The following is a 15837-nucleotide window of genomic DNA, read 5'->3' as shown; positions in this document are numbered from 1 at the left end:
CATGTAGAAAGTTGTATTTATGGCAGCATTAAATTGCTCAACAAATTGTCTGTTCATTCATGATGGACTTTTGCAGTCATTATTCCTTAATTGAATTTTAAATGACCGCCATAGATGAGAATGTGAATGATTACATTTTAAAGGAGATGACTATGGTGTGTTCATACGGTTATACTGTGTGTGTGTGTCTGTGTGTGTCTGTGTGTGTCTGTGTGTGTTTGTGTGTGTTTGTGTTTCTGTGGTATGCACATTTGTGCACCAGCAGTCAATAATCAAATATCTCTCTTTCTCAGTGTTTCTTGTTTTTTTTCTCTATTCTTTCTCTGTCTGTCTGCTGTGAACATCTCGCTGGTGACTTTAGTTGCGGTGGAATCGGCCTATTTAAGTTTTGGTCGCACTTCTCCCCTGCTCTGATATTGATGAATTGACTTCATAAAGCACCGAGGCAGCACACTCTGTCGTCAGTAATCAATGCCCAGATCTATTCTTTTCTCTTCATCCGAGGAGCCGTCTGGAGCTTTCTTTCCCACTGCTGAGCAGATGAGCCCTGTGTCTTTGGGGAAATGTCCTCCAAAACTCGTGTCCTTTTCACAATGTCTGTCACATGCAAACTGAACACATTGAACATGACTGTCAACACAAATATCACATCTAAGTCTGACTGTTGCTCCCCCCCCCCCATCAGTTGTATTTGCATAAAAATAGAATGGCTATCACCCCAACTTGGAGTCTTTTTTTCATCTGAGCGTGGAACATTCATCATGCAGACTTTTCCATTTGTGTTATGTTCCTGTCTCATCTCATCCTCACCCTTGGCCTGATGCACTGTGACGGATGCCTGCAAACAAATTGTATATGATTACATAAAGCCAGAAAAGCACTTTCGTTAGGTCAAGGTTAATGCTTTTGTTTATTAATAGAAATGCATTAGAGATGGATATGCTCTTGTTAAGGGGGCTTTTACCAATCCGAGGCAGTGGTGTGCCTGTGCACCGATCACCATGTTAGCCACACAGCTCAGTATGTGCAGTTACTCAAGTTTAAATAAAGAGCTTAACAACAGATGATCTTTGCTTTTGTTGTAGCGTCTCTAATTGACTGCATGACCCTGTAACAAGCAGTACAACTAGCAATTATTTGCACTTAATTAAGCATGTTTAGTCTCTAAACTATCAGGATATGGTGGAGAAATTATCATTACATTTTTGTCAAACAGCCCAAAACCCCAAGGAGAAAACATTGGAGAAGGTGGAAGCAGCAAGTGTTTGATATTTTTTTTAACTGCTTTAACTAAAAAGCAACATCAACAGATTCATCCAATACTTGGGTTTTTTTGGTTTCTAACGAGGTAAAAATGGTTCATTATTCCTGCTAAATCTTTGCACATTAGCATTGTCTTTTAGCTCCAGAAACAACTGTGCCTGTAGACTCTTGGTCTTGTTGAATTATTTGACTCATCATTATAATTATTTGACTTTTACTAAACTAATAACTTGGGGCCTTATGAGCTAAAAAAAAAACGCCACAGGAACGTGTCAGATGTTGCTGTATCATCAGTTATACCCATAAAGCTTTTGGTCAACAGCAGATATTTTAATTGAGCCAAACCCGTTGGCTTTTTTCTGGACCTTACTTAAAAGAGAGCCTATTTTTTTTAAGTGGGATCCAGTCTTCAGTACACACAGTGCCACTTGGGAACTGTGGCTCATCACTGCTTGGACTGGGATCACACCACGATGTGTGAAATGCCTATGCCAAAATAAATCCAGGGGCATTGAATAATTTAATTGATGCTTATTATAGATAGCGCCCAACTTCCCCTGATTTTACATGCTCGCTAAGCCTGACCCCAGGCGCTGAGAAGAGGCTCATCTTTGTCACTTTGTGATGGGTCGCCTTGTTGTTCACTTCTCCTGCTTCTTCTGCACATCGCCTTTGAGTCACAGTTGAGATATTTCATTAACGGTGTTGTTGAAGCGAATGACTGTAGTACAAGTTAGATTAGAGCCATAAACCAAGGCTCACTTCTCTCAGGCTGAATTTTCCGTCAGCCAATCCAAAACTTCTGCAAGTTGTTCAAATAAAATGATCATTACCTGCAATTCACTGTCACCAAAGTTGAATTACTGAAGATGTTTTTGCATATCCGATCCGCAAATGCCAGTTTTTCTACCAAGACATTACTTACTTTAGGTGATGTGCAATCCTCATTAACGTTCAGTGAATTTGCAACATTTTTGAGGAGTACATTTATGCTGATGAAGAGGAATGGATTTTGTAAATTCTTGTACTTCATGATCTCGTAAAAGTCCCTCAGCTATATTTCCTGGAAGTATTTAAAGATATCACACAGCCACTTAACTAAGATGTCTATAAATACTTCACGATGCCAGTTTAAATCGTGCGACCATTAAGCACAAAAATTCAACAAAATCCATTGCATGCACGCAATTTTTGGACACTTTCTTAAACTGCTTCTCTTCTCCTTTTCTTCTCTGCACAGCGATCCAAAATAGCAGTGTATGAGAAGATGTGGTCATACATGAAATCCGCTGAACCCTCAGTGTTTGTTAAGACCACACCCGATGGCGTAGCCCGGGTACGAAAGTCAAAGGGCAAGTTTGCCTTTCTCCTCGAGTCCACCATGAACGAGTACATCGAGCAGCGGAAGCCGTGCGACACCATGAAAGTGGGAGGGAACCTCGACTCGAAAGGCTACGGTGTGGCGACGCCCAAAGGCTCAGCATTAAGGTGGGTGGAATAATATAACAATATCCCCCATGTTGTTATAGTATTCCACCTACCCTGATGTCCCCCTGTTGTCATTCTCTTCTCTTCCTCTTCTTGTTTTTTTTTTTTATTGGACACAGAGGTAACGGTAGTATGCTTTTCAATGCATTTGGATTCAAAGGTTCATTAATGCTAATATTTTCCAGTATTTCTATAAATGTGTTAAGAGTTGCTGTTTTATACTTGAGGAATCAAATCTAGATAATAAGGTTTAAAGCTAACAATCATGTCATATTTATGTCTCTCTTACTGTTGCTTTTCTCCCTCCTTCGATCTCTCCTTCTGTCCTGTGTGCTGTCCTACCTGACTGTTGTGTTGTCACTTTTAATTTAACAGTTCAATGGTTTTTCAATTTAGCCTTTAAAAGCTGCGCTGTCACTTGTGACGAATGTTAATTGCATGATGTTTGTTGTTGTTACTTTTCTTCTCAATGACAAGTGTCCCCATCCCGCACACTTCAGTTCTAAACTACGTAACCCTTCATGCCACCTTTTCCAAGATTTAACACTGTCTCTACCTTATATGAGCCTTTTCTTATCTCTCCGTATTCCTTAAATTATTAAACAATTTGTCCTTTCCTAGACCATTCTGATTAACAGATAGCATTCTGTGCATAAGCCCCTGCTTTGACCGTGGTAGTCTCACTACCATTTACCTATTATTATGATGCCTATACAAGTATTACTTTGCATTAGATTTCTCACGGACCTGTGCATTTTCTTACAAGTTATGTTTTATCGTTTCAAGAAATGCTGTTAACCTGGCAGTTTTAAAACTGAATGAGCAAGGCCTCTTGGACAAATTGAAAAACAAATGGTGGTACGACAAGGGAGAGTGCGGCAGCGGGGGAGGTGACTCCAAGGTCAGCCTCGATGTCACCACAATCGGGTACCATAGTGCAGAGTAATCGGCAAGGCTGTTACGACAACCCAACCATAACCAAACCAACTGTCCACCCCAACCAACCTGCTGCTGCCCCGAGGCAGATTACCAAATTTATTAAATGTTTGACCAGAGGGTTTAACAGCTCAGATCAAACTACGGAGCTCTTGCTTATCCAACAAGAAAGAAAATACTCGTAGAAATTAATGGACACAAAAACGGTACAAATGAGAGTCAGGATAGAAGTTTTCTTTCTGTTTGATAATGTCTCAATAAAACATACCAGCTAAATTTGTCTGCCCTGCAGCTGTGAGAGGTTGAGCTGCTTACAGACACTTACACATGTGCAGGGCAGATCACGTAGATATTAAGGTTTTATCAAGCTAGCCAATGAAATCTCACAGGTGTAATTCAAAAAGAGACTTTGCCGGTGACATTGTACTGAAAAGGCCAAAACCTCCAGACTTCTATTATGAAGGTGAGGTTTGCTAATCCTTTAAAATATGGCTTTGCAGTACTTCACCGCACAGCTGCCTGACATCCATGACACTGGCCCAGAACCTATGAGCTTAAAAGCCAATTCTACTTAATGGCAAAAAACCTCAAAATAGCTGCTCAGCCGAGGCCGACAGGAAAGCAAGGGGAACAGCGGCGTCTTGAGGGGACTAAGCATTGCAGGCAAACGTGAGAATTCTAATTAAACAAAGACCTGTGGTTTTCTTTTTGAATGTGTGATCTGATAAACCACCTGTGGTTTGATTTACTACATGCAATTCCTTCCTCAGTTCAACAATTACTAACCCAGCTGTGACCCTCCTGACCATCAGATCTTTCCATCCTTTTTTGTGCTCAAATGATGAATGATTTTTCCATTATGGCAGCTAATGGTGCAAAGTGTGAAACCCCACTCAACCATGACAACTTGGTGTAATGCTGCTTAGATTATGTGCCATTAAGCATTGTGCTATTTTCACAAAATTACATATGAGGCAGTAGCAATACATTCTTTACAATGCGGGTCAATTTAATGACAAATGATGCTGTCAGCACACATGTGATGATGTGTGTCAGGTAATTGGCTACATTCCAGACAATCTGCAAGGTCCCGTTGACTGCAGATTGTGTCATTACTCTCATGGTTTGGACCACAATGAACAGTTAAACATTCCCACCGGAGGCTGCATGTGGCACATATCAAATAAAGTATTGATAAATGCTGGGGTGTCATTGCTGAAGAGAATTTTTAGCTGTTCAAAGTACACATTTTTCAATGTATTCTTAACATTGCTATGTTGTGAAGTCACAGGTCTCCCTGTGCTGCTCAGAGCATTTGAAAGCATCTGTCTCCTGTGCTGCCATCGATCTAATATCACGCACAGGTATGTACTGTCTGTCTGTTTCCTGGCTTGTTTTGGCTCTCCAGGACTCAGTGGAAAGGCCCGATTAGGTGGAATAAAGTGCCCTGGAGCGCAGTGTTCCAAACAGTGAATCGCTTGGCACAGTCCTCCTCACAACTCCATGATCCAATGACATCAGGAGATGCGCGTAATCATGCGCGCAGCTGCATGCACATCCGCTCACACACAGTTCACACCGCTCTTTGTTGCCCTCGGGCACAACACAGTGCAGCCTAGATTGAGTTTCAGACAGAGAGCATGTTACAGGGTAATTGCATTGTTAATCAATGTCTCTCCAAGCCAAGACAATGGTCTGGTCTTCCCAGTCCGCCTCTCCAGATTGACTATGAGGAATATACAGTGGTGTAATCTTCTATCAGTGTATTATGCATTGCATGGATCCCCTAGGGGGACATTGTTCCCAGGGAGTAGTCGGGTCACTCATTTATTGATACACTATTTTTCTTTGCTTCCAATTTGCTTTTCGCTTTGACAGAGATTGACCTAAACCACAAATGATCCACTCTTATATTACCACTACCAAATGTGATCTTCGTCTAGCTTTGCAATTGTTTCTTGCCTGAAGTAATTTAGCGCAATAGAAAATTATGCTAATTTATGTTGACATACAATATTATACGTCATGATATAACTTCTAGAGATATCAAACAGCAAGAGAGAGCTGTGTCAAATATTAGATTATGCAGCTACAGGCAAATGTGAGATGAATTATTCCGCTGATACTTTTGAGCTTAGTCCTGCAGCTCTGTGCAGTTTGGTTGGGACACAATCATCAGACACTAATCTGGCATAATTGGAAGATAAGGTTCTCTTAGCGATATGTCAGGATAGAATGTGTAAGAATTAATTAAGCTTTCACTTTTGGGCATAGTTACTTGAATCTGAAATTGGTTGTAATACCTCCAGAATTGACTATTGTCATTGTAGTGACAGCAGTTTGAGTTGTCACAGGACTAAACTAACACTGTAGAGGGAAAGGAAGAGTTTCCTGTTTGTTAAGACAAAGCTCCTATTGGAATGAATTTGTTAAATGCTGTACAGAAACCCTCTGTGACTACCTGCCCCCCAAACCAATACACCTTGATGCTTTTGGCCTTCATAGACTTGCAGATCGTACTTTCAGTACCTGCGTGTCGCCCTGTTAACAGCGTCTGCCGATTACTCAAAGCGATACGGGTAGGTCCTGGCTTTAGACTAGGGGTTATGAAGGTAATAGGTAGAATGCCTGCTCTTTGTGATGTTGACACAGCCAGGTGCCCTGCTTTATCGCTTTGTAAAGTATGTAGTAGTTTAAAAGTTGAATAACATAAAATAACATAATATAATGTTATTTATGTTATTTCCCACGTGAAGAACTCCTGTAAACCTTGCAGTATTGAAACTCAGTGAACAAGGCATCTTAGACAAGCTGAAAAACAAATGGTGGTACGATAAGGGTGAATGTGGAACCAAGGACTCTGGAAGTAAGGTCAGTCGCTGCAGGTCTTTTGTACTGATTCCAAATTGCATTTTGACGTACTGTTCATATGCAAGACAAGACTTCTCTAACATCTATAGTATGCATTTTGTTTATTTGCTGCACATAATTTTTCTTTTTTTCAGTTTTTCTGCCACAAGCTGTAATGCAGTTTAAATGTGGCTTTAACCCAAGGCACTGACTCCCCAAATTCACTTTTTTTTCTTTTATGCCATAGAAATGAGACACTTTTTTGATGCAATACAAACTGTAGAAATTCTCTTTTTTTGTGAAAACTGTAATGGTAATACCATGGGGAAATTATTAAAGTGCCTTTCAGATATACTATTTTAACTGAATCACAGCAGTTAACAGTTGTTGATAAATGCTATTTTTGCTCATTTTCATTCTTGACATTCATGATACTTTGACCATTATGCTGCTGTTTCTATTTACCAAACTGTTAATGAAAATTTGATTTATTTGTGTTGTTACTAGTTTGCATCAAGATGTGTCTATTAGATTCTTTGGCCTCCTGTGGTGTGATGAACAAGCAAAGCCTCTCATTGTGATGATTTACACAAATTCTGCTTCTCTGAGCAGCGAGAGCGCCGTAGGGTGTCCTTCAGTCTTGTGGCTGCTTTGAGATGAGGTTAGAGGCTTTGTTTGTGCAGTACAAGAAGTTGAGGAATGTAATAAACCCACTATTTAACCCTCTGAGATACAGTCTAAGCTTCAGATTATAGGTTAGGGTTGCTAGATAGTTCCATGGTATCTCCATGCTCATAGGGTTAAACTGCAAATAGTAAAACGCTAATGAACAAATTTTTAATGAATATGTTTGGTAGGTAAGCAGCAGCAAAATGGTTTGATATTTAGTGTTTTTTTAACTTTAACTGAGCTATCATCCATCTATTATGAATTTGACTGTACTGTATGACAGTGTTGCCATGAGAGTTATACGTACATGTCGTTAAGAGGATTGAAAAGACAGGGATTCTCAGAGCTGTTGACCTATGCGATACTGACCAGCTTCCTTACATGGTCAAGAGCAGAAACGATTTTTTACGTATAGGTAGCGCAGGACAGGAAAAGATCTACATTCACCAGCATATAGTTCATTTAGAGTTAAGGCTTCTTTCTCCTTAGTGGAGACTGGTTTGACTATGGTAGTCTGAAGTTCCTTAGAAATTTGTGACACTTACAGGAAAATCAGTTCGGTCGAAATTATACCCTTAGCACCTCGTTACTTTTAATTTGTGTTGCTTGTAGCTGTTAGCATCCATAATATTCTACTAGTAGCATCAGTAAGATGGAGTAGGATAATTTAACTACTAAATCAGATTTACTGTTGAGTCGAGACGAGGCTACAGAAGGCTCAGTTTAAAGGAGACAGGCTGCATTTTGTTCTGCTGCTGCCCTTGCTCCACTGCAAAACTCTTAACTATGTTATTCACTTTCCCCCAGGACAAGACAAGTGCTCTCAGCCTAAGCAATGTGGCTGGTGTCTTCTATATTCTGGTTGGAGGGCTGGGGCTGGCCATGATGGTGGCTCTGATAGAGTTCTGTTATAAATCACGACAAGAAACCAAACGGCTGAAACTGGCCAAGAATGCCCAGAATTTTAAGCCGGCTCCCCCAACCAACACCCAGAACTTTGCCACATACAGAGAAGGCTACAACGTGTACGGAACTGAGAGCGTTAAGATCTAAAGGTATGTCGCCTGTTTTCTCTGTCCACAGGGTCTCTGTTCACTGTGAGAGATTAATCTTTTAGTTTCTTGTCATATCACACAGAGTAAATTATTCAGTTGTGTGTTTGCTGCGGTGCTGCGGCTGTGAAATTGTTTGTGGTTATCATGTTGGACACGAGAGAACACACACGCCCACTCAAATACAAAACTCTGAGACATTGTTGATGCCCTGTAACATATAGTTGCATGGATTGTGCCTCAGGCTGCATGGACTTTGAAAGTTAAAAAAGTGCTTTCTTCTTTTTTGTCTGTGCAGCAAACATAGAATGTATAGCACCTGTCATATGTTTGTTCTGTGTAACAATACATCACTTTGAAATGTATAAAGCTGGGGCTGCAATGTAACGTTTAAAGGATTTATTCTCTCAGATTTTAAAAACATATTTTTCCACTAATCTCTAGATAGTATACCACTTAATAGAGCAGCAGAACATGCTAGAAACGGAGCATTAGCCATCATACTTCATTTGGAGTTTGATTTAATAGTTGAAGGAACACCAGACTGAAATTTGCTCTTCTTTTAGCTCAGTTTTGGTCTCAATCATCTCCTGAGTGACAACACTGTTTCTATAAAATGCTAAATTATTCACTTGATTAACTTAATCACAGTGGAAGCTTTTCAAGGAACTGCTCTGGCTAAAAATGGTTGCATGCTTTCATTGATTTTTCATTTTATCGATTTATCATTTTCATTGATTTGCAGGTTGAAAAACCAAATGAAACAACCCAAAAGATGCTAAAACACTCTGTAGAGCTGAAGAAATTTGCAGTCGTGTGATAATTCTCCATGTTCATTATGAATGTGTCATTGAATCCATTGTTTAAAAAACTTTTATGATATTCTACTTCACCAAAAACAGACTAAATCATTCTTAATAATCCACCAAACAAACTGTGAACTGTTCGCATAGATATTATTTCTACTAAGGCTTCTACAGAAGAAATTAAATAAGCACTTCCAGGGAAAGATCACTTGAAAAGATCATTAGAGGCAAATGGAAAGTCACAAAATAACAGCAGTTTATATTAGTACAGCACTTCCACAGAATTGCACGGAACAAATGAAGCACGCACTGATAAGTACACAAATACATGTTAGTTTTGTATTAGAAGAGATTAGTTGCATGTGTGTTCTCCGTAAACACAAAGTGTTGACATGTCAACAGAGTTTAAATGCTTTGAGAACATGTTTTCTCAATACAATTCTTAATTTGAGTGATTGAATCCACAGACAGTTTTCATTTAAGGGACAAAGCGACTTTTGCAGCGTTTTATCTCTGTGCTCGTATGACTGGTTTGAATTGGGAAGGACCTAATTGGGAAAACTATGTCCAATAATCAAAATCTGATGACAGATAAAGGAGTTGTTTGACTTTGTTACACACACTATCAGAGATCAAACCACAGCCACACAGTCCTGATGAAGGAGATTGGTTAAGTCCAAATGAATAACAACTAAGGATGTCTTTTTTTTTCAAACTTTAAATTTTGTAGCTAAGTTGGTGAGAAATAGTTATAACTGTTGACTAACTAGTTTTTAATCCAAGCTTTAAAATATAACAAGCCCCTACATTTTATTCAATTTCAAGCAACAGCTGTATATTTTCAAAATTAGTTACATTTACATTCAAAAAATAATTGTTCCATGTTTGCTTCCGCTCTGTATGTTGACAGGTTTAGGAAACATTTCCATGGTCCCTTACAACTGTGACTAAACATCTATGAAAGGCACAGGATCGCGGGGATTGAGCTTCAAGCCAAATCCTCTGGGGCAGACAGCATGATAATCTGCAAAGACGACACGACTGGACTGGTCATGGGAAGAGCCGACATGGTTCCCTCCTCTCAGTGCCTTATGGAACTCTGAGTCCTATCAATGCAACTCATTCACAATGATATCGCTTTTTGCTTGAAAATCCATACAAAACAGAAGAATGGTGCAGTGATATATATATATATATATATATATATATATATATATATATATATTAGATTTAACATGAATGAGAGAACTAAAGCCATCATTTGCAACCCTAAGCACATCTTGAAGTGCCAGAAAGACAACAAATCTTACATGACAAGTGTCTAATTGGTTTCTTGTAATCAATATGATCGGGCTACCCTTCATGCTTCTGCTGCCAGATTTTCACTGGTTATATGTGTTCAAATTATTTTATTAGATCTACTCAGTGCACTGTAAGACACTGGTTACTAGACAATAGCTTTTATACTGCTATAAGTCACTCCTAGTGACCTTCTACCTGTTTTAAAAGACAGATTGACCTTACTGGAGTGAAACGCCATTCAGCCCAAAACAATGACGTGTGTTGTTTGTACTCTAAACTCTGGTGCTGCTGCCACTCTCTTCTGAAAGTTTAATGGGACTCCTGAAGATGAGAAGATGATCTGGTTTAGTTGTCACACACTGCAGAACCAGGTTTTATTTCGCACTTCCAATACTGCCAAGAGTGTGTTTTGTAGGACGAGTGTGTAAAGCAAAAGTATTCATGACTGAGTAAAGAAAATCTGTTTGTGATTTACAGTTTGTAAAATATCAAAGGAGCACTGGCTTTCTAAGGTTTGCTGCTCCTAACAGTCTTTCCCTGAAGCCTAGAGTCATTCAAGTCTTCTGTACATCAAGGTGAAACCAAACTAAAAGGGTAATTCAATTGTAGATTAACTGCAATCCAGTTAAAGGATAACAGCAATGGCTTTTAAACTGTAGTATTTTGGATTACCTTACCCTTTTCTTTGACGACTGCACATTTTACAATGAGCTGTGGTTTGCTTTTAATTTGATTTTCTTTAAAGAGCATTACAGTGTTTGGTGACTTCACTTAGTAAATGAAAATGAAAAATATATGAATACAACTGAAAATAGATTTATACAAGGTTATACCAGGGAGAGACCTGAAGCTTAGCACATTTCCATATTGCTGTAATATTTACTTTCTTTCAAAAAGACTGTGATTCCATAGGATTTAGGAAGATACTTATCTAATCACCTGAAACTATGGGCAGATAGTTTTATATTTTAAAAAAATAAACTGATAATGTGAAGAAAAAGAACGAGTAAGTCGAGAAAGATGTGTACATTTAGATAACTGAGAATTATTTATGTTACATGATGAAAGATTGGTTTTTCTCCCTTTCCTCCCTTTTAGTTTTTTTTTTCTTTTTTTCTAAGAAATTGCATGTGAAATCACTGATGCTTGACGAGCTCTGCTACTCACAAACTGAACTTAGGTTAATGTTAGAAATCCAGCCCTGGTAATTCTGTTCAGTTTTTCTTTTTTTCTAAACTCCTTTTTCTTTTTTGTACATCTCACCTTCTGCTAAAACAAAAATCGCCAGGCATAGTAGTGGGTACAAAAGAGCAAAAGATGCATGCATAATTTGCTGAAGCTCATTAGTGAGGCGCTGTACAGAGAATTTTAATACATTTTGTAAATAAAATGTACAGAAAGGGTCCTGTGTCTCTGTTAATGTTCTGTCACAACACTATTTGCACCTGAATGAAGCACAAAAGAAGATTTTGAGGGAAACCGGAGCTCAGCTCAGGTTAAACGTATACTTTAAGTCAAGCATGGTGCCGATGGAGTACCAGAGGCCTGAGCAGCCCCCTGCAGACAGATACACAAAGCGAGGAGTTTTTCCTATAATAGTCCCATATTGAGCCGTTAGTCGGTGGAAGTGTGTGTGCATGTTTCAGATCAATAGCAAGCACCCTCTGCTTCACTCTGGCTCTCCTGCCATGCATCCCCTGATTGAGGGCTGCATTGACAGCTTCATCTGCCATGTGATCTTTCTCTCCCTCTCTCTCTTCATGAGATCTTTTGTGACATAATCAATAATGCATTAATATAACCACCAACTGCTTACAAAGCATACTGCGCACACACGCCGCATCCTTTTTCATTCCATCACAAGTTTTGAAGCCTCAAAACTACATTTTGAGGAGGATGTTTTCGTCAGGATTTGCTTAAGTAAATCCAGCAAAGGGACAGCTAATCATTTAAAGCCTGCTTATTCCCACAGTGTAAATTCTCACATATACAGTCAGCTAACACAATGCTCAATAGATTGCCCAGTCTGTGTCATTTTACTGGTCTCTGGGTCTGCATTGTATGGTAAAATGAATTCCTCCTTCCAGAGATCCAGCCTGCCACAGCTCAAATAACAAATCCAACAAACATGGCAAAACACCAGTGTTTTTTTTTCTTCCTTCATTTTTGGATGCAGACACTATGATTCAGGATTTATTCACTGCACCAGTCCTGTGGAACAGACTTGGGCTGTATGAAACGTTACTCTACGATCCAAACAACCCATTTCTGACAAAGCATGAAAGGATATTGCTTTTTTGTTCTTCCTTTGCTTCACTGCCTCTCCTTTTGTTGTGTTTTTTTCTTGTCTTTTCTTATGCCTGGACTGCTTCCAAATAGGAATAAGACAACGTGGGGGAGTGGTGTGCAAGGATGGCACCGCACTGCAGTACATGATGCTCATGAGACTGTTTTTTTCTGGAATTAGTTTACTCACCTATCAGGGAGGGTGACAGTGGCAGTGTTTGTCATGCGAGAGTAGGAGAAAAACAAGGGGGCACCAAGCAATTAGGATGAGGCCTTTCATTCAGAAAGTGACACGAGGAAAAGGAACTGTTAATCTAATCACAGGAGCAGGAGAGCACATTTCCTTCCACCAGAGGACAACTAATCATCCCCCACTGTGTCGTCGCACACTTCTTGTGTCGAACTCTGGGACTGGAGGCTGGCTGCTCATGCTCGCTGCCTTTTTGGGCCTGTGGCTGTGAAAGTTAATCTGATCTAACATGGGCTCTGTCACTACTGGGAAGAAGGTTATGTGTGTGTGTGTGTGTGTGTGTGTGTGTGTGTGTGTGTGTGTGTGTGTGTGTGTGTGTGTGTGTGTGTGTGTGTGTGTGAGCGAAGAAGAAAAAGGATGTGTGCGTGAGAAAGAATGAGAGAGGAAACTCAAAAGGCTGAAGGAGGACTTGTCATGGGGAGGATACTTTGATTACTGCTGTGGAAAAAAAGCTTTCTGGTTCAATAGCTCCCTCACTTTGCAGCGCACTGCAGTCTTTCACCCTATCTCTCTCTTCAAGGACACAATGAATAAATCAGATTCCAACTCAGTTGTTCCATTTCCCTCTTTTCTCCACTTTAGCTGTTCAGCCATCTTCAAGTGCACATGAAGAGACCTGCACTTGACAAGTTCAGCTGACACTGATCAGCTTCCCCAGCATCTGCCCTATTATTTAACAAAACAGTTCAAAGTCATTGTAATAAATAAAACACTTTTTTTTACATTTTCTTCCAAGTGCAGCTACTTCTGCGCTTTGCTCTTTGTGTTTTTTTTCACACATCTGATTCTTTGAGCGTTACCAAATTCTTGTTTGCTTTCATTAAGCTCTTTGAAGCACATTTTAATGAATGCAAAAGACAACAGAGACATAGATAACACATGGAGATCACATGTGGAGCCTCTGGGGCACCACTGACATGAGACAGGAAAACAGTATTAGCACCATTCGTATTCAACACTGAACAGGAGACAATGATTTACATGAACTATGGCTCACAACTCATTCTTTAGCATCAACTGATACATAAAAGATTTGCATTTGCCATGTTTTTGTAGGCTTATATGCAAAACCTCACTTCTCCAGACAGTGAATAATGCGGGTGTGACTCATAGAAGCCATGCAGGGGATCCTGTTACTGTTTGATTAAACCTGAATGGGCAAGACCCATGATGCGACTTTGAACACAGTGTGATCGCCGGCAGTGGAAGTGCCAGCTCCAGCATCTGCAGAGACAGCTGCCCTCATGGGAGTTATGTGAATGACACACTCAGGGTCTACCGTTAATAGAGAATGAACGCTGCAATATAAAAGACACATACAGTCAACTACAGACCCGACAGCAGCGGCACCTCGCAGCCAGAGGTCACATGAGAAGGTTGATCAAGCTGAAGGGAAGAGCACACGTATGCAAGAAGCAGCTCAGAATATAAAAAAGGAGCCTTGTGCAACAGAAGCCCACATTCAGGTGGATAAAGAATAAACATTTTAACTAGTGTACACAAGAGCCTTGTTGGATCAGTGGCTAACAGCTGGAGGACATGTTCGTGCCACACAGACGGTCTCACTTTACAAACCCTTACAGGTTCAGGAATGTAGCAATGGACTAAAGAAAAAGTCCACTTTTAGCAGCTCCCATATCCCCTTAACATACCGTCAGCATTGTTTTCACTTCCCTTAGCGTGCCTCAGTGAAACCTCAGGTCATGATTCCTCTCATTTCCATCCAAAAATAAAAGTTGTGTTCAGGGAGGCTTTTACAGGAGATGTAAACCCATTTCTCAAAACACAAACTATCTTGCGGCTGCATTATATTATTGATTGTTATGGCTCAGTGGAGAAATTGGTGTCTCTTCCACTGAAATGAACACCCCCGTATTAAAGCTGGTGCAAAATGATGAGTGTCTGAAGCATTTGTACTTTGATTCTGAAGGACGTGGACTAAAAACTGTGTGTTAAACATTGATATTTGATAAAACACTATTGTGGCTGTACTGTGAGGTTGTGTCTTCCAAATTTGCCACTTATCCTTAATGTTTACAACAAAAACACTGGTAGCACATAGGTCCCATGTCATTCATCATCATAAGCAGTATGATACAATAGATTGCAGCTCTGAGCAGAGAGAAGGACATGTGTTGATTGTATTTAATAACATATGCGTTGAAGGTGCAAATCATTCACATGTGGGGCTGCATCTGTTCATAGATAAAATATGTGTTTTCACTTTTTCACTAGATAGTTAGATGAGAAACTAGATTTTTCTCACATCTATTTGATAAATAAAAGGATAAACCACCTTATCTGTAAGCTCAGCAGAGCACACAGACTGGAACTGTAGGAAGAAAGTAGCTCGACTCTGTGCAAAAGGAACAAAATCCCTCCACCAGCACCTCTTAACCTCACTAATGAAATCTTCAAATCATAACCGAAATGTAAAAAAACAACACGTTATGGCTCTGTGGGGTGTTATGTACCAGGATATTGCTTGTTGCCAGGCAACCGATGTGATTTTTACACCTTGGTTTTTGTACGTAATAAAGAAACAAGACATGTAATGTTTATTAGTGAGAATTTGCTAGTTGGCTCCCCTTGTTTCCAATCTTTATACTGAAGCTAAGCTAACTGGCTGCAGGTAGTAGTTTTAAATGTAATGTACAGATTACTGAGATGGATCGATCTCCTCATCAACACACGACAACAAACTGTATCTTGAGGTGGCTTCTTCTTTAAATTCAGTGCAGTGCTTCCAGGCTCTCAATCCTAATAGCCTGGGATGACAGAGAACAAGAGCCTCACAACATGGATGAAAAATCTGCAGGTTCTACTTGACAACCACAAGTCAGCATGGAACTACATCCCTGCAGAGCACTTCTAGCATCTCGTTGAATCCAGAGCTTAGATGAATTCCTCTGTTCAGGAGGTGAAGGAAAAGTCC

At 39.8% G+C, this 15837-nt stretch overlaps 1 protein-coding gene across 6 annotated transcripts in view; it reads left to right on the top strand.

Annotated features, from left to right (window-relative positions):
* gria3b (glutamate receptor, ionotropic, AMPA 3b) overlaps positions 1–11769 on the top strand; it is an 85208-nt gene extending 73439 nt beyond the window's left edge. Inside the window, exons 13-16 of one of the 6 annotated variants that reach the window (XR_002746073.3) lie at positions 2504–2751; positions 3538–3652; positions 6444–6558; positions 8014–8154. Coding sequence is in view for 4 of the 6 variants with exons in the window: in XM_023268779.3 (XP_023124547.1) it covers positions 2504–2751; positions 6444–6558; positions 8014–8259 (609 nt within the window). In the remaining 2 variants the exon portion in view is untranslated. Of the gene's footprint in view, positions 1–2503; positions 2752–3537; positions 6625–8013; positions 8262–9974 lie in introns of those variants that run through there. The other 5 variants (XM_023268779.3, XM_023268780.3, XR_008603798.1 and 2 more) reach the window with 5 other exon arrangements.
* Positions 11770–15837: the final 4068 nt, after the last annotated feature.

Source organism: Amphiprion ocellaris, chromosome 13 (assembly GCF_022539595.1).
Source record: "Amphiprion ocellaris isolate individual 3 ecotype Okinawa chromosome 13, ASM2253959v1, whole genome shotgun sequence".
Lineage (NCBI taxonomy): Eukaryota > Metazoa > Chordata > Actinopteri > Pomacentridae > Amphiprion > Amphiprion ocellaris.
Note: the sequence above shows the minus strand (reverse complement) of the source record. Positions and strands in the feature narration are given on the sequence as shown.